General features: G+C 33.9%; 1 protein-coding gene across 1 annotated transcript in view; it reads left to right on the forward strand.

Moving 5' to 3' along the window:
- Positions 1 to 19,239, forward strand: part of AGMO (alkylglycerol monooxygenase) — a 178,056-nt gene that overhangs the window by 86,327 nt on the left and 72,490 nt on the right. The window contains exons 6-11 of the mRNA XM_083376950.1: positions 7,179 to 7,245; positions 7,752 to 7,817; positions 8,387 to 8,466; positions 10,762 to 10,896; positions 11,855 to 11,971; positions 18,159 to 18,241. Of these exons, the coding sequence (XP_083233076.1) occupies positions 7,179 to 7,245; positions 7,752 to 7,817; positions 8,387 to 8,466; positions 10,762 to 10,896; positions 11,855 to 11,971; positions 18,159 to 18,241 (548 nt within the window). The remainder of the gene's footprint in view (positions 1 to 7,178; positions 7,246 to 7,751; positions 7,818 to 8,386; positions 8,467 to 10,761; positions 10,897 to 11,854; positions 11,972 to 18,158; positions 18,242 to 19,239) is intronic.

The raw sequence follows: 19,239 nt of genomic DNA on the forward strand, positions 1-19,239 counted from the left end.
TATGCTTTATTTCAAGTATTTTTAATATGCCAAAATATGGATGTGAATTTTCTTGAATTTATGGCAGTGTGTTTTTATATTTTAATACACTTGTTGAACATGAATGGTTGCATTTGCTATTTTCAATTTGTTATTTATTTTTTTATATAGAACATGTATTATAGATAGTGGTCCTTTCCTTATAAGCTCTTAAAAGGACAGCTCAAAACCTGCCTAATATCTGTTAAATACATCACTACCACCATAATCATCAAAACATGAGGCTAAAATAATGACATTTAAAACCTGGAAATAGTTTTGAGTCCTTTCCTAAATTGTAGTGGGGAAAAGAAGGATTTGTTTCAGCTCTGCTGGTAATTATTTTCTATAATAGGAAAGCTGCCATATAGAATGCTAAATTCATCAATCTCAAATATGCATCTTATTAATGTGTATTTCTTGATTACACTCTTTAAAATAGATTAATTAGATTAATTAAGAGTCTTTATTAGAATCTAGATTAGTGTCTTTGGTTTAAATGTTCAATGTTTATAATCCTTGGGGCGTATGATAGTCAACATCTGGCACAGCTGGAGGGTATCAGATTGAATTCAGACATTAACGGATGCCTACCTATTATTCATGCCTTATGCTGACAATGGATTAATATTCATACACTTTGAGTGTATAGACCTATTGAAGTTACATTGAATTATATGAGCTTTGGACTTCCGGTGGCTCCGCGGCGACGGGGACAGCCTTCCCGGGCTGCCCGCGGCTCAGCTGTTGTTTTTTCGCCCGAAACAGCATCGATCAGCTGTTCGGGTGAATTTGAAGCCCCCTCCTCGGGAGAAGAGGAGGGGGCGAGCTCCCAGGTAGGGGTAGAGTTCTCCAGGGCCGCCTGAGCTTATGGCTTGGGCGGCTGAAGGATTGAACTCCCCCGTAGCCTGGGCTGCTCCCAGCTGGCCGGCGCCTCTGCTCCTGATTTCTTGGAGCAGAGCCAGGCGTCTGCGACCACCCCTGCCTGAAGGAATGACTATGGATTAAAGGAGCAGGCAGAGCGATACAAGAGGAAAAGGTGAAGAGGATTATTATATTTTACTCTCCAGCTTGATGGACTTTTTTGGATTATAAATCTGAAGTGAAAGTGCGTCACATTTGGTAAAAGATGGCGGCTAAACCACCCCCTAAAACTCTTCGGAGTGCTGGAACTTCTCCTGTGCAACAATCATTACTGCAGGCGCTGCATCCTCCTGATGTATTGACATCAAAGGACTTACAAGATGCTCTTGAAAAACACACCCAGGTAATTTTGGAATCAATTAATGATAGATTTGTACAGATGGAGGAGAAATTGGAGAAATTGGAGGAGAGAATGGAGGAGAGGATGGAACAGAAGTTCAGAGTGATGAAGGCAGACATCTTGTCTTCAGTGTGTAAAGTGGCTCGCTGTGTGGAAGAATTGGAGGAAAAGCTAGAAGATTTGACTCAAAAGAATGCTATATTAGAAGCAAAAGTATTGGAGAATGAAGATAAAGTGGAAAAAGAACTGAGTCTTGCTCAATATTACCAGATGCAGTTTGCCATTAGAGTTAGAGGCTTAAAGGAGAATACCAAGGAAGATCTAAAGCAGCTGGTTTCTGAGGCTTTTGAAGTAGTGTTGAAACAGCCAGCATCTGAAATAAAAGGAGGCATGGATAAAGTGTTTCGTGTGAATTCATGGATTGCTAGACAGAGAAAGTTGCCTAGAGATGTGGTGGTATATTTTGCAAAAAGGGAAACTAGAGATGAAGTTATACGAGCTGCTTATGATACTAAAGTTGTGATTGCTAATCAAGAGGTTTTGGTCTTAAAAGAAATTCCTCCAAAGATTTTAAGGAGAAGGAAGGATTTTACATTTCTTGTGCAAGAGCTCAAGCAACGAGATATAAGGTTCAGATGGGAGATCCCAGTTGGGTTGATGGTGACGCACGAAGGTAAAAGGTACCGTCTGGTTACTGTGATGCAAGCGCGTGATTTCTATAATAATGTTTTAAATGCAACGCCATTAACACTTCTGGAAGCTGAAAAGGGATCTGGAGAAGGAGTGCATCAAGAGGTCGAAGGTGGTCAGATAGAAGACAACGGTGTTGGAGGAGATCAAGATACAACTTTGTCGGATGATTCTATAGAACAGAGGGTGACGCGTGCTGCTGCAAAACGATCTAAGAAGAGAAAATAGCAGGATTTGCAGAAGTCTATGGAATTTCTACGACGTATTTATAGTCAAGTATGGGAGGTGGGAAAAGATCTGGGTGTAGACGCAATATATTTTTTATATGTGGTGGTTTTGTGGAAAGGGTGAGTTTTTTTGGATTAAAGTTTGGTGGAATATATAGAAGATTTCCAAATGGAGGTTAAAGTTTTGTTCGCAATCTTTTTTATTGTTTGGAATAATTATAGATGTGGTACTGGAAGAGGAACGGCCGATTACAGAAGAGTGGACTTTAAAGTTTTCTGATTTGGTTGAGGTGGCGAAGATTTTGGTTAATTTGAAAGATTATTTGTAAGAACGTTATATCATGGAATGGACAAAATGGATGGAGTCTATTTAGGACAAGTATAGGGTTGAGAAGTATTATATAGTATCTGAATAATTCTTTTTTCCCTTTTTTTTCCTGTTTTTTTTTCTCTTTCTATTTTGGGTTTTTTTTCTTGTTTTTAATGTATATTTAATATTATTAAGGTTTGTTTTATCATATATAAGCTAGAAAGTGTTTTTTTATTTTAGTTTTTTATATATATTTAATATTGCTAAGGTTTGTATTATCCTATATAAGCTAGAGAGTGATGGATTTTAGAATTTATAGTTGTTAGTACATGGTTGCTTATGTTTGCTTTTCTTTTTTTTCCTTTTTATATATATACCTTGTATTCAGCTCTGGGAAGTAGGGGGGGAGGGGGGGAGGGGGGAGGTAGGGGGGGGAGGAGGGAGGGAGGGGGGGAGGTAGGGGGGGAGGAGGGAGGGGGAAGGGGGGTTTTTTAAAGGAAAATTGTATTTTAAAACTTTTCAATAAAAAAAAAGAATTATATGAGCTTTATTTTGAATAGTCATGCATCAGCTTCCCTGTAATTTGTATATTTCCCTTGTGTAATAATCTAAAATTTGAAAGTGGTTTGTATTAAATGTAGATATTCATATGAATATCTATGTGTGCAGTTCTGAGCATATGAAAACTTTCACGTGAATAATCCCAAGCCAGTATTCATAGAGACTACGAGATTACTTCAGGGATGCAGGGCTCCAGGCATATGTGACATAATTAGATTGCTTGATTCAGACATACCAGAAAGACCATCTGAGTTGAGGTCCAATAGGAAGCAGAGTCCCTTATCAAACATAAGTGAAATAGTTGCATTATATACGAAGTTCACTCATAGGTTTAGAAATGTGGGTTTAGAAATAAAAGAACAAAAAAAAAACAGATGCCAGTACTCTGCTCTCAAGATAATTTATTACAAATATGACCTTGTGTTTCTTCTCTAAACAGTTTTGAACCCTAAATCTTCACTTCTTCATACCCAGAATATAGTTATATTAGAATTCAATCCCCCATGAATCCCTTTATGTTCCCAACAGGCTGGTTCTTTTAGCTTGTTTTTACTTGCAAACCAAAAATATTATTGTTTCACTCCTCAGTGTAGAAATTTGGCTACCTCCATATTACACGCTTACTGAAGTAGAAAACTGCCTAATCAGATAGGAAAACATTTGGCGATGAATAAATCAGGGTTTGCCGAATATTTCAAAGTGTGCAAGCAGGCAGACAAGCACATATCCTAGGGTTTTTGCTGTTCGCAGGTCCCCTGTAGAGAATTCACATGGCAAGTATGGCCACCAAGTCCATCTGTAAAAATACATGGCTCAGTTATTTTGAATTAACACAACAACTTTAGTAGAAAAGCAAACCATGCTTTTATTTTTATGTTTCCTCACCAGATGCTCTCAAATATGGATTCATATTCTAAGGGTGTGAGTGTGTGTAAGTCAATCTGAATTTGGTAAACGAAAGTATAATAGTATGTGAAGAAAAATACATTATCTAACAGTTTAATCAGTATAAATAAAGTGATTTGCCTCCTAAACTTGATTGGCTGTTTGTTTATAGGAAATAGTTCATCATCATCATCATCATATATAATAATAATAATAATAATAATAATAATAATAATAATAATAATAATAATAATAATAATGATGATGATGATGATGATGATGATGATGGAAGGGACCTTGGAGGTCATCTAGTCCAATCTTCTGCTCAGGCAGGAAACCCCATACCATTTCAGACAAATGGCTGTCCCGTCTCTTCTTAAAAGCTTTCAGTTTTGGAGCATTCACAGCTTCTGGAGGCAGGTTGTTCCACTGATTAATTGTTCTAACTGTCAGGAAATTTCTCCTTAGTTCTAGTTGCTTCTTTCCTTGACTAGTTTCCATCCGTTGCTTCTTGTCCTGCCTTCAGGTGCTTTGGAGAATAGCTTGACTCCCTCTTCTTTGTGGCAGCCCTTGAGATATTGGAAAACTACTATTTATATATTTATGTTTTATTTTAAATGCATGAAAATAATTACAGTTACATATGTAATAAAAGTTTTTTTTTTAAAAACCCCACTATATTTCTTTTCTGCTATACATTTATAGGTGCTATTGAGAACAATCTGGATATTTTGCTATATACTGAGTTTCCTAAACTTTCATGGTTCCTTTAGTAGTTCCCAAATTGTGTGTGATAATGTGAATTGTGTGTTATGAGCACTGTAGCAGACTTACTAACAGTTCCATTTATTAAGTAGTAAAATATCCTATGGTGTCCCTGTGAGTTTACTATGACATCACGGGCCCCTATGATGTGTAATTTTTGTTGTTCAGTTACCAAGTTGTGTCAAACTCTTCGTAGTGAGGACAATCACTAAATTTAAATGTTATATAATGAAATGCAGTTATTATAATATTGCTTGTCTTAATATTTTTTGCTTGTAATCGTAAATCAAAATATGTAACAATATTTGGAAATTTCTGAAGGCCACATCCCAAAACTTTCAGGATTACATGGAACTTAGATTGTATCTGCAAGATATAAAAACTGAATGGTTATTCATATAAATACAGCAGTAGGAGCAGTAGTATTTATAGTACATCTATCTTATTTATACTAGTCAATAATAAATTCATAATTGTTTTAAAATTCCAGGTACAAATTATTGTACTGAATTTCTTTTCTGTATTTCTGGCATAATCCATGGAAAGTAAACAAGTAATTATACAAATCTTAACCTAATTACTGTTGGATGAGATACAGAAACAAATTATTTAACATTAATGATTATGGATCAAGGCAATGAGGTAGCATTACCCCAAAAGATGGTCAACACTACCCATCTTAGCAATTTCAGTTATCCATGTGTATGTGTATGACTCCAGATCTACCTTTATCCCTTTGATTCAAGACTGACTAAATACAAGTTGCTACTTGCAGTGAAGAGAAGCTGCTTTAAGCAAGATAGTCATCCTTTTCATTTCATGACATGTTTGTGCATCTTTTTATAGCACTTTTGATTGAACAATATTTGGTCCATTTGGGTGATGAGAATAGCTTAAGCGCAACATAGTGTGTGTGTGTGTGTGTGTGTGTGTGTGTGTGTGTATATATATATATATATATATATATATATATATATATATATATATATATATATATATATATATATATATATATATATATATCTTGTCCTCCTACCCTGGGTGGGTGAATAACATATTTTGTTCTGTGATTTGAACTGCAGCCCACTGCTGTGCTAGAGATGTGGGCCAGAGGTTAAAATCAACTCTTCAAAGGATCCATATTGTAAGCAATGCTGTTCACAAGGATTTTTTTAAAATCAAAAGTGTCTACTTTGATCAAAAGTACAGCCCTAACCACTTCTAAGCAAAGCCAAAAAATATGAATTGGTCTATAATACTTCTGTTGAAAGTCTAAATATGGTATATTTTTACTAATACATTTCAATGTTTATCTTAAAAACAAGCTGAAACTTGGTAAAGCAAAGTTAGTGCGGTATTTTAGATAAACTGCTGATTTTTCATTTTATGAACCGCAATTCATGAGAATCCTTCTCTGCTTTTAAAATAAGTAGAATCCAGTTAAGTTTTTATTCAAAAGTAGATACCTATGATTTGAATGAGGCCTTTCCATAAGCAAGTTTGTACAGGATTCATCCTTCTTAAAACTCTAATGCTCTAGGAAGAAGAAAATAGAATTAACTTGAAATGTGAGGATTTTTGTCCCAATCTAAGACAATGTGGGGAGTTTGAAATTATTTTAGGACAATATTCAAAAGCAAACATTTGTGTTGTTTTTGAGTTTTGAATATTAGAAATAATAATCAGATTGCTAGAGGGGATTTGCCCTGTAGAATTGAACTCATGACTCAGATAAATATGTATTATAACTAAAACACTTTTAGGTAATAGCTTTCTTAGTCAGAAAAGTATAATTTGAAATTATACTGACTTTATACTCAGTGAAAGAACAATATATAAACATGCCTCATTTCACTGCATTGAAATAATACCTTGAGATTAATAAAATTACCATGAATGACTGAATATACTATGTTATAATTTTTCCTGGTTTTGCAAGTGATCTCAATTTCTCAACTATTTTTTATTTGTGAGTTTGTAAATTCTACCTTTACAGAAGTGTTGAAAACTGTTTTAATGGCTAAAAATCAAAAGTAAGGAGAGGCAGGTTCAGACATCTGGATGATCTGAACAGATATGTAAGTTATACATGGTATAACTTGAAACTTACATGAGAATGTTTTAAAAATAGAATTCAACAAATATTCTCTGGTACTCCTTCAAAAAAGATTCTGATCAAATTATAATACTATAGGAATGAAAAACAATTTGATTACACATAATTAAAATGATAGCATATTTTACTTGAAGTAAGAGGTGATTCTGAATTGTTGTTATTGCTGTGTTATACACATTGTAGAAATGTCCATATGATGAGAACTATCTGAATTTTCTGAATTAACTAAATTTTTGTTAAACATTTTCCCCATCCTTTGCTTTCTTCTGTTTAATCATCTACTATTATTTTATTGAGCTTCAATCCATTGTAATCATACTGCATGTGTTTTTTTTCCCAAAGATCATTGAAAATCTTGGCCCGTTGGAGTTTATTCTCAATACTCCTAGCCATCACAGAGTTCATCATGGTAGGCAATACTGGATATTATTTTATTTTATTTTTATTTTAATTCCATTTATATCCCGCCCTTCTCCGAAGACTCAGGGCGGCTTACAAGCTTAGCAGTATTATGAAGCCATAATAGTGTACTTATTCTTAGACATTATTCAATGTGAGAAAATAAATATAATTCTTTTTTGCACCACTTTTTGGTTGATGAATTTTAAAGTAGTATTATAAAATCTTACAAATTTCATGCATTCTTATTTCTAAATTAGACACTGGTGACCTATGAACATATTATATGGTTATATTCCTGTCTCTCTGTCCACCTATCAAATATTTTACAGAGAGATAGATTATGAAATAATTATAAATGATAGTCTTGATGTAATTTAAGTTAATAATGATTAATTAAAATTATTAACTATTTCAGTAATAATAATGACTACCTTTGCCATTTTTGTTAATATCTCGTTTCACCTATATTGTTTAAATCCAATGAAAAAAATTGCTTTATTGTTTTCTCTTTAGGCAGAAATCCATATTGCATCGATAAAAACTATGGTGGCACATTAATTATTTGGGACAGAATTTTTGGTAAATCACTTTTATCATTACTTTATGTTTAGGTTACTATAAAATGCTCTTTTTGTACTGTCTTTGAAGAGTACTTAAAAATTTCTGAATGCAGTTCTTGCTTGATAACAAAACAAAGTTCGTTCAGTAGAATCAGTAGTTCAGTTTTTCAGGTTTCTGGTATTCCCTGACCAGAGTCTCCCTGACTTACACACTGTGGGAGGGTATGATTTTTATTACCTTTCTCCAGTGCTTTTTTTGTAAAAGAAAAAGGTGCCGGAACTCACACATGTCATGCAACCCACCTTGCCTGCCTTTCAAGGTTCCACCCAAAAAAGGTGCTGGAACTCCGTTCTGAGCGTTCTATGAGAAAAAAAGCCCTGCCTTTCTGTGTTATTTAGTTATAATGCTAGCTAGTAAGTAGATGATTAATTTATTATATATGTTAACATATTTTTGTTTAGTGTTACAGCTTTCTGGTTTTAAGGTTACTTTATTTGATGTTATAAGCCATCCAGGGGATGGCATGTGGATCATATATATATGAATGAAAATTTATTTTTCAAACATTGTGTTTATATTCCATCTAGGTACCTTTGCTGCAGAAAAAGATAAAGTTGTATATGGTCTAACACATTCCATAAATACCTTTGAACCTTTGAAAGTTCAGGTAGTCCTTATTATTAAATTTTCCTATATTATTTTTATGTTTTAATAAATCTAGATCAAACTGTCTTATTTTTCCCCCTAAGATGATGATCAGGTTCAAGAATCATTGTATCTAATGGCTTAGAACAGGGATGTAATATGTGAGGCTCCAGGCCAAAAGCTCTAAAATAGTCTCAACTTTTTTTTTTTTAAAAAAGGAATAATACTCATCTAAACGAAATGCAAAACTGTTGTCCTTTTGTAAGGACAAAAAAAGGCCTTTCTGTTTTGCCTAGTCCAGGGGTCAGCAACCTGAAACAGTGAAAGAGCCACTTGGAACCAGTTCTCTCAGAAAAGGAAAAACTGGGAGCCGCAAAAAATGTGTTCACATGCGCGTACATGAGCGCATGCGCAGAACAGGGTTTGACTGAAGAGTGGAGCCAAGGCGAGATATGCACCTACCCTGCATATTTGAATTGATTGAACTTTTTTAGTCCCTTTTTTTTTTTGACTGCACATGGCAGAGGACTGGGAGCCGCAGGAGACGGCTGAAAGAGCCGCATGCGGCTCTGGAGCTGCGGGTTGCAGACCTGTGGCCTAGTCTGTTCTCTTAGGGCAGACTTTTAATTCCCACCTTTCTCTGTGCTTTCTGCTCCTCTTCTGCCCACCTTTTTCATTTCATATTATTGGACTTTCATTGTTTATCTTTATTCATTTATTGCTTTCCTATTATATTTATATTATTTTTATTTTTAATTTCATTTTGGAAGCCCCATATTAAGATAGGCAGGAAATAAATTTAACAAACAAACAATACATAAAATAATATTGGTCTTGCCTTTGTTTAATGAAGCTCTCAAAAATTAAAATGTCTATGGAAAGTCTCTGTCATCCAGGTCACGGTTGTTCCAAAGGAGCTTTTTCAGAAGGCAACTGGACTTTCTTTGTTTTTCCTTAATGACATTTCACTTCTCATACAAGAACCTTCTTCAGTTCTGTCTGAAGAATTGAGGAAGCTTCTTGGATCAAACTCAAAATGTCTTCAAGGAAAAACAAAGTCTAGTTCCCTTTTGAAAAAGCACCTTTGGGTCAACCATCAAAAGTTGTCTCCCTGATTAAGTATAGATATCGCCTATAATCATGACATTGCTTTAATAAAATAAGTGATCTCTTGTAGCCACTGGCCTATCTTACATTACATTGTCATTTACATTACATTATCAGAACTTTAAATTATATACTCAAATGAATTATAACACATTGAATACTTTTAAATACTTATTTATTTCAAATATTTTGTTCAGAATAGATATTACCCGAATGGGGCAGACATTTTTGTGTTATTTGTGTGTGTGTGTGTGTGTGTGTGTGTGTAGTCACAAATAATTTGTTTTTTAAAGAAGGAACCGCAAGGGTGAAAAGAAGTTAAACATGAATTTAATATTGCTTTTTCATTAGCCCATTGAATGAATAAACCTTTGTTCCAACAACATTCAATGGGCTGTAATAATAAAAAAGTCAGGCTGCATATACATATTTTTTTTACAAAATAGTTCATAATACTGTGTCATTTTAGCAGTGACCAAAGACTTTCCAACTTTTTCTGATTTTTCTCACTTTTACATTATTTCATCCTTTTTAAAAAATTGTAACATACTTCTCAATTTTTCTTTGGTCTGGCTTGTTTCATACGTTAGCTTCTGTAAGTTTTGTGCACATTTTTCACATTTATCTGCTCTGTCTACTGCCTTTTTTATTACTATAGTATGACCACAAGATAGAGACTGAAGATATCTATTGTTATTTTCAGCTAGCTTGAATCAAACTATAGATTCTGAACCTGGTTTATTTCCTTAAAACATACTGACAAGCAACAGTTTTAAATATTTTGTTGCAGTTGTTTTTGTTTTGGTGAGTGATTTCGTTGCTTTCTTCTTAGGGCAAAGAGAGAAAGCAATTAGTTAAAGTCACCCAGTTAGGATCAGACTGCAATATGTCTCAGTTTCTAGCCTGGTATCATAACCACTATATCAATCACTAGCCCTCCTTAAATCAAGTAGCGCAATTGAAGTAAAAGTAAAAAATAATAATCAATATTTCCATTCTAGTTGAATGGGGAAGAAAGCATTGGAGACTCAAAAATTGCTAGTGGATATTTAGACTGTTTATCTTCTCAAAAATATTCAAGCAAAGTTTTCTAAAAAATTATATTCAAGTATTGTATTTGTAACAATGAGAAATGAAAGCTCCTTTTTTTGTATTTCCATTAACATTTAATTATGAGAAATATAAACCTTGATGTTTTTCATTCCTACAGTTTCATCATTGTGTTTATATGTGGAATATATTTTGGAGCACACCTGGATTTTTCAATAAGCTTTCAGTTATATTCAAGGGACCAGGATGGGCACCGGGCAAGCCAAGACTTGGCCTTATTGAGGACATTCCTGAAGTAAGTATAAATGTCCATTAAGTCTTAAGTAATTTCCAGATACTATAACCTTGGTTATTTGCAAACAAGCTGTTTTAATATGTATGGGTTCTCTAAAAGTCAACCCACTGAACTTAGTAGGGTACATTTTCCAATACAGAGGATCAGTTTGAGTTTTTTAAAAAAAGAATTAGCTGGCAGTTCTCAGCACATTTAATTGAAAATCAATTACTTTGATTTTAATACCACTGACGCATAAAACTATATCTTATTTATTTTAATTCTGTTTCCTAAACAGGTAGGTAAATAGATAGGACTACTTATTTATTCTTATTTCCTATGTGGTGGGAGGTAGGATTTCATAGAATTACAGGATTTAATAGAAACATTTCAGTATTGTAGGCTGATAAATATACTTGCTTTATGAACATTAAACATGACATTGGTGAAAAAGAAAGACAATGAAAAATTGGGGGAATGATTAAATCTAACAATTTATAAATGTTATTTAAATATGCATAACTGTTGGGTGGGAATGTGGTAGCTCACCTGGTTAGAATGCTGGTCTAACAGTCAGAAAGGCTGTGTTCAAGACCTGACTGCTGCTATGATATGGGATAAACTCATCATTTGCTCCAACTCCTGCCCACCTAGCAGTTCAAAAATGTGCAAATGCAAGTAGATAAATACTTTGGTAGGCATATTAATAAGGACCAGAAAGCAGCCGCCAACTGGGCATCCCCTGGCAACAGTGAAATCATCATCTAATTCTATTAACCCAGAAGCACCTTGATGCTTCTGACATGAAAAGAACAAAAATAACCATTGAGTTGATTAAAATAATAAATCAGTTAAAGATATCTCAGGGAAAAATATTTTCAATAAAGGTAAAGAGAAATTATCAATAAAATATATGTGACAATGCATTTTAAATTACTGGTTATTTTAATAATAAAAATAATCTCTTCATTAACTTTAGGTCACTGGGAAGGAAGTTCCTTTCAACTGCAAATTGCCAAGCTACATATATATCTATGTACTAATGCATTTTGCCTTAATGGTGGTATTTTATGTTGACTTAGCTACTTCTAAATATGTAAGTAAAATTAAATTTTACACAGAAAAGCTACTTTGATTTTTTGGAAAAAGGAAATTAGAATATACAAATTGTTTGCATTGCTGATAACAATTGATGAATAAAACTGAAAAAAAGTTGAAGGATAGAGTACAATGTAGTACTGTATCTTGTGAGAAAAGATTGGCTAATTATCTTTTAATATATGTATGATTTAAATATGGCAAGAAAATGGCAATTTGTATTTTTCATTTCTACAATTTTTAATCTTATGCTTTAATGTTATGTTCATCCCTTAACCAGTATAATTATGATTTCCTATAACAAATGATAAAGTAAGTATACAACCATTAATATTCAGTGGAATTTGTTCAAAGAAGTAAGAAGTGGCACATTTGTTAGCTACTTCAATTAACAACATTGTGTCCTATCTTTACTTGCATTAATAAGGTGAACTGATTGAAGACATCGGAAAATTTCCTAGATTCTCCATTAAATGTCTCTGGTGAGGATATAGGGCATTTTTCATGGTGCAATAATCAGAGCTAGGGCTAGCTTATTATCAGGTGATTCATCTGTGCCTGCTATATTCATGGCTTTTTCTGGTTGAACTAACTGTTCTTTTAAAATCTATAATTTCAATTATTATTTTTATAAATTCTCATAAAATGAGTATATCAAAGAAAATGCTATGGTTCCAATAGATGAGACCAGAGAAAATAAAAGAACTCTGAGACAATATTCCTCCTCAAAGAACACTTTTAATGGCTATATAGTATTGGCATGAACAAAGGTGAAACCAAGTCTGAAGCTCCCCACCCACTGGTTACAAAGTTTCAAGTTGAACTTCCCTTCCCTGTAATGTGTCATAAATCATAATCCCTAATTAACTGCTTTGGCAGGCTTTCTAGCAGAAGTTTTAGTCCGCCAAAACTTGGGTAACTTGACGTTGGTTCCCACAGAACAACATTGTTATATCTAAACTAAAGAATACATTTCCCCCCTCCCATTACTGGGGCAACTGAAAACGAAGCAAAGATGGCTGCAGCCAAAATCGTTTGAAGGTTGACAGAAAGTGTATTAATGATACCATGGGAGGACTAATAGAATGGAAATGTCTAGAGAAAATCCAGAATAAAATGCCTGTTTTTTTTAAAAATTTATGACAATGTTTGATGTTCTGGGAATCAAGGCAGACCCTTAGTGATAAACTAGTCGCACTGGATTTACCATGGTCAGATTGCTACAATTATTTTACTTTATTCTAACATAGCTAGCTCTAATAAGGCTCCCTTTATTTCAGTCAATTAGTTTTGAATAGTCCTACCTGATTCATTTGTCTTTGTGTAACCAAGTACTTCTGTATTGCTCCATCTTTTTATGTTCTGCTCTTAAACAAGTTCTTAAGGAAACTCCTGCTGCCTCCTGTTGGGTTAAGGGCAGGGAGTCAGATATCTGGCTTATATAATTTAGTTGCTGGGATATAATCTTAGGATGGCTTATCCTGGTCAGTAAGAAAACCTCTTGAGAGAGGACCATTGCTTTCTCCTGCTGTGGTTAAGAAGAACCTTGCTTGGACAGATAACATCAATTTAATAGTACTGCAAAATGTAGACCAGTGATAAATACAAAGCAGGCAATAATTGTTCAGAAGAATAGTATTAGAAAATAGTGGGAAAACTGCATAAGAATCAACATTTTAGGATACTTGGCCTAGGCAAGTTAGAGAGACAAGCTAGACAGAAATCTATGTGGCAAAAAATCTAGAACTATTGTGGAAATAAAGCATGTATGTGAATAATATAACTTGGCATACATCTTCAATATCAATTTTCCACTACAATGAATTATGAAATGCCCGTAGACACAACTGGAGCTTTTTGCTTGGCTATGTCACAAATATGGCATTGGTCCATATATAGAAACAACTGTTTTCCTCATTTTTAGACATATGTTCCATTCTATGAAGCACTTGAAACAGTATATAATTTTATAATTCTCATTACTATAGTGACTTTATCTTTGCTGTTACACACAAACACATAATGTTTTTTTCTGTCCATGAAGTTCATCTCAGCATGAAATGTTTTTCTTGGACAAAATAAGAAACACAGAAAAAAAATATTTGGATCAAACCCCCGCACACATTTGGGTAGATGATTCTTCCATAAACAGGTTTAAATAAAAGCCCAATGGAAAAAAAAAACTCCACTGATTTCTAAAAGGATATGACTCTATTTCAAATTATATTAGATGGAAATATCTTGAAACTTAATAGTTTGAGACAGCAAGAAATGTTCAGTTTAGTTTTCTTTCAGATCTGGTTCTATGTCCTTTTCTTCTCACCAGGACGTAAATTTCAATTAATTCTGACCATTTTTGGTCTTAGTAAGGAAAGGTGGATGCTGACAATGAATCACTGGCTATGCATGTGATATTGTTGGAAACAGTTTTGTTTCACTAAATATGGCTTGAGATACAAAAACTGCAATTGATGGTATCTAGCAGAAAAACTGGAATGGATTTATTTGGCAGGAGAAAAATAAATAAGCTAAGTATCAACTTCTTGATTTGAAAAAAATGCAAAAATAAGAGTTGTTTTATAATTCTTTACTGAATGCAAAAGTTTGGATTTTGCTTTGAATAAAACAAAACTAAAGGCAGGTAGGAGGTTAATGGATTCAAAAGCAGTAGACACAGAAATGAGGTAAAGCTGAAAAGCTTTATTAAAGCATAATATAGATATGAAATATTTTCAGATAGGGCAATACAAGGACATATGACAACAGTCTATAGAATTTCTGAATTTGAAATTATATTGTTCTGATATTATTAATAAAAGGTCTGAAATAAGCATATCATCCTCTGCTCATATCTTGTTTAAAAATTAAAGACAGAGAAAAAAGGCCCGTATTCACCTACCTATTGGTTTACAACTTATATGAACCATGCAAAATGCAGGTTCGAGCTCTTTTCTCAGCTACAGAATGAAGTTGCTCCTTCGGCCGGGCTAGTGGTGCTGCCGCTGTGAGATGAGTGGAACCCCCCCTCCCAAATAAGACATGGTACCTCTTTTGGAGGCAAAACAACAACAACAATAAAAACAAAAGAAATAAGACCATGTCTTATTTTCAGGAAACACTTATTATCACTTATCTGATAACTGTTTCGTAAATTATAAAATTCAGGTATATAGAGATTTTCTGATTGCATAGAACATCAGTAATAGCATTAATCTCTATTAGTCATCCAGCAGTGTGTTACATTTTGAAGTCATATTTGATGTTTACCCTGGGTAACATGGATCTACCTATCTTGACTCTATTATTGGTCTGGACATTGTACTCAAGATATTCAATTTTCGTAATGCTGTGCTTCAGTACAGTCATGAAGATGCATATCCACTCCTGTTATATAGTACAGTTTAGAACCTGTTTTGCTCATGTTCATGTTTTGGTGTTGATCATAACATCAACAGGAATATAGCATTAAAAAGTGTTGTGATGGAAGGTCACAAGGGCTATACAGGAATGAAGGCAGTAGTCAGAATGTGGATTCCTTATGGACACCAGTATAGATAGAAAAAGTGTTTCGGCACTGAAGGGTCCCTAGTGCTCTTTGACCTTGGTAGTTTTCTTGTAGATGTTTCATTATCAAAACTAGTTATTGATAATGGTATTATCAGTGCTAGTGATGATGAGTGCTAGTACTGATGATGTTACCTAGTTTGGATAATGAAATATATGCAAAAAAAAACAACCTAGTTTGGACTGCACCGAGAACCTCTCATTTCAACCCTGACCTACAAATATTCACTTTTATTGTTTCAGCATTTGTTATTAAGCTGGTAACATTACAGTACAGTAGTTGTAGCCAGTAGATTCAGGTCTTAGGTAAATGGTATAATCTAACTGATATCCAAGGAAATGTGTGAGGTCACATACTTATATGTTGGTGTATAGGGTTTTCCCCCTTCTTGTTCTCAGTAGACAGGTAACATATATTACATCAGTTTCACAATTCTTGATAAAACCACAGTGGTTTGGCTAAGTATTGAAATATCAGAAGCATACTTTCAAAAATGTTCATCATATAGCAGAATACCAAATTAGCTTCTACTTTGAACAGTGATATACCTTATGTTTGCCTTTGTATTGTATTAGTTTTCCAGACTGATGATAATTCATTTCTTCCTCCAATTTTGTTGAGCAGTGCTATAAACCATTCCACTCCCTGTATTGTAAGCAGCTTCCAAATTTAAACTTCCATTTTTCTGCAAGGGAAAAACGTTTAGTCTAAATCACTGTGTACCGGTATTTAATTATATAAAATGTGCTAGTAACTATATTATGCTGAAAATAATTATTACAGTAAACTATCTTCTTAGCATTACTTTTATCAGAAAGTATGAAATTGGATCTGTGGTCAAAATGTTGGCACAAATGAGAAATTTGCGTTGGCTTATAAATTAAGTACTGTGCATATTTAAAGCAAAGGATCTGTTTTTGTAGTTTAATAGAATTTAAAACTTTGGGGATAAGGACTGCCTTTTGAATCTTTAGCAAACCCACTCACAAATGGCCTGGGTCAGATGACCTAATGAGTTCTCCATACCCAGAGAAAAAGAGTTTGTGCTGCTGCTGAATTTGAGGCTCCTATTCAACAGCTTCCTTGTTGATTGCCAGTCTCTCAGTTGCCATGTCTTTTCAGAAATGATAGTTTTCAAATCATCAGCACTATGTTCATGACTGTCTTCTTTCAACAAGCTGCCTGTCTAATCATCAAAACCATAAATCACAAGTACATTTTTTAAATTTTAAACAAAACATTTTAAGGGATTCCAGTCACTAATAAATATAGATATTATCTTTTTTTCTAATCAAACAATTTAATTTAACCATTTTAGAAAATTCTGTTATTTTCACCAATCATTCCTCATTGTAGATATTGGCAAATATTTCTGCTGTACATATAATAATCTTGCTGCAGTTAACATTTATAAAAACAATGTTACATGGATTTTTTTCAAACTGTTTATCCAACTGTCCCAAAATTCAGTTAAATATTAACCTTTATAGGAAGTCTTCAACTTACAAACACAATTGGGACCCAAACTCCAATCATAATTTATTGCGGTCATAAGTCGAAGTACCCATGTGACATTTTTTGCAGTGGTCATTAAACGAATGCCATATTCTTCTGCATAAGCCTTTTTTTTACTAGAAGCTGGCAAAAAATCACAAACCACAGTCACATGACCATGCAATGCTGCAACCAGTCATCAAGGTGAGCTGTTTGCGAAATGCCTGAAATATGGTCATGTGATCACATTTTACGATGGCCATAAATCATCCATCCAAGGCCATTGTGACTCCTGAGTGATTGTAAAATGACAGATAGTCCTGTTGTTCACATTCTTTATACATTCTAGATTATTTTTCTGCCAACAGTACAGCATTTTATAAAAAATCTATAATGTAACACAAATTTCAATCCTTTTAACCGCATATTTCCCATTTTTCCATTTGTATATTATAACCAGTGTCTGAATTGAACTGAATAAGTTTAATATTCCACTTGATTCAAATATGAAGAGTCCAGATTCAAATAATATTATTTAATACTATTATTTAATATATTGAATAGCTAAGAAGCATAAAAATACATATGACATTAAACTGTCTGACTTATTTTCTTTCCATACTTCCACCCCTCCTTTTACCAGGATATTTTTTTCGGTTGCTAAAATTCTCCAGAGAATGCAGATTGGAAAATATAAAGATCTAGTGCTACTAAGAGAAAAGATGGAGAAAGGAGGCAGATATGTGATATGATATTTATTTAGAAAACAGGTCTACCACTTTGTTTCAGGTCACTAAAGGTTCAAATAATGTCAGGAGAATAAACCATAATAAGAGTGAAAGAATTATTTTCAAGAGTAATATTGTGCAAAGAATTATTTGGAGGAAAATATCCAATTTTTGTAACCTTCAGCTTTGAAACTTAAAGACATGAAGGAGGAATAGAGAATCTGCAGTGGATTTACAGTTGTAAAGTTTAAAGTATCAAACTACTCAAAAAGCAGACAGTAACAAACTCATATAATTGAGACTGAAAGTTCAGACTACCTCACTGGGAAGTTTAGAACACAATATCTCTCCAGAGAGCTAACCTAAATGAGTAATTTGTCTGCTTGTTGTTTTAACAGACGTTATCACAGGTAACTCTTCTCATGAGAGTTGGCTACATTGTCCTGACACTGACCTCCATTGGTTTCCTTATGGACCAAAGGTAGGCAATTTCTGTATCCGTTTGTTAGACACTAAAAGCATTCTAACTGCCAAAATAGTTTCTTCTGGTGCTAAAATCACACAGAGGACAAATGTCAAAGTGATATTTTGTGATTTAAACAGAGAAATATTTTATATGTCTCTTCTGAATAATAGTGAAAGTGAAAATAATGCATCAATAAGATTCTGATTTTTTTTTGTCTAGGTGTCAATAGAGGAGGGGGTAAAACAAATGTCTTAGTGCTGAATGCTTAGCGATGTCTGTTGCCACTAGGAAATTTTAATTTAAAAATTAAATGCAAACTGTCTAGATGAGGAGAACAATAATGAAGTGTTTTCTTACATAATTTAAAACTGACATAGCTGTTTTCTTGAGGAATCTAGGAACATGAGACATTAAGTCTAGGACTATGAGACAATGCAGTACTACAGATGAAGTTTTTCCATCTTTACCTGGGATTCCACAAGAATTTGATGAGGTTCAGCAAGAGATTAAGTGTACAGAGTCATTGAGATATTTATGGAACTGTTTATACAAGTTCTTGCACCAACAGAACTAAAGAATTAGATCTTACTCTTTTATTAGAATGAAAATAAAGTGTCTTATTAACACATGGTGCTTTATGCTAGCAGACTGTAACTACTAAATACTGTCCATAGTTTATGAGACTCACAGTTGTTGATTCTGTTTTTTGTTACTTAAAGTAGCTCTGCGGACTGGCAGTGGTGGCAGAGTCTGTGGGGAGGAGATGATTCCATGCATGCAACCTAAGTCCACGCATGTGCAAATGGAGTTTCATACACTTCGCTTCTGCAGCCTGGTGGCCAATGGGCTGCAGACTGGGGGTTAGGGACCCATGATCTAAAGGACAGAAATGTGTAGATATTTGGCTTTTGAATAATATGCTAGGAGCTTCTCCAAAATACTTAAAAAGGACCTAACTTTGGTTTAATATAATGTGATTTCTCCCAGTATAATTAAAACGGTTCCATTTCTGT

Source organism: Vipera ursinii (assembly GCF_947247035.1).
Source record: "Vipera ursinii genome assembly, chromosome: Z".
Lineage (NCBI taxonomy): Eukaryota > Metazoa > Chordata > Lepidosauria > Squamata > Viperidae > Vipera > Vipera ursinii.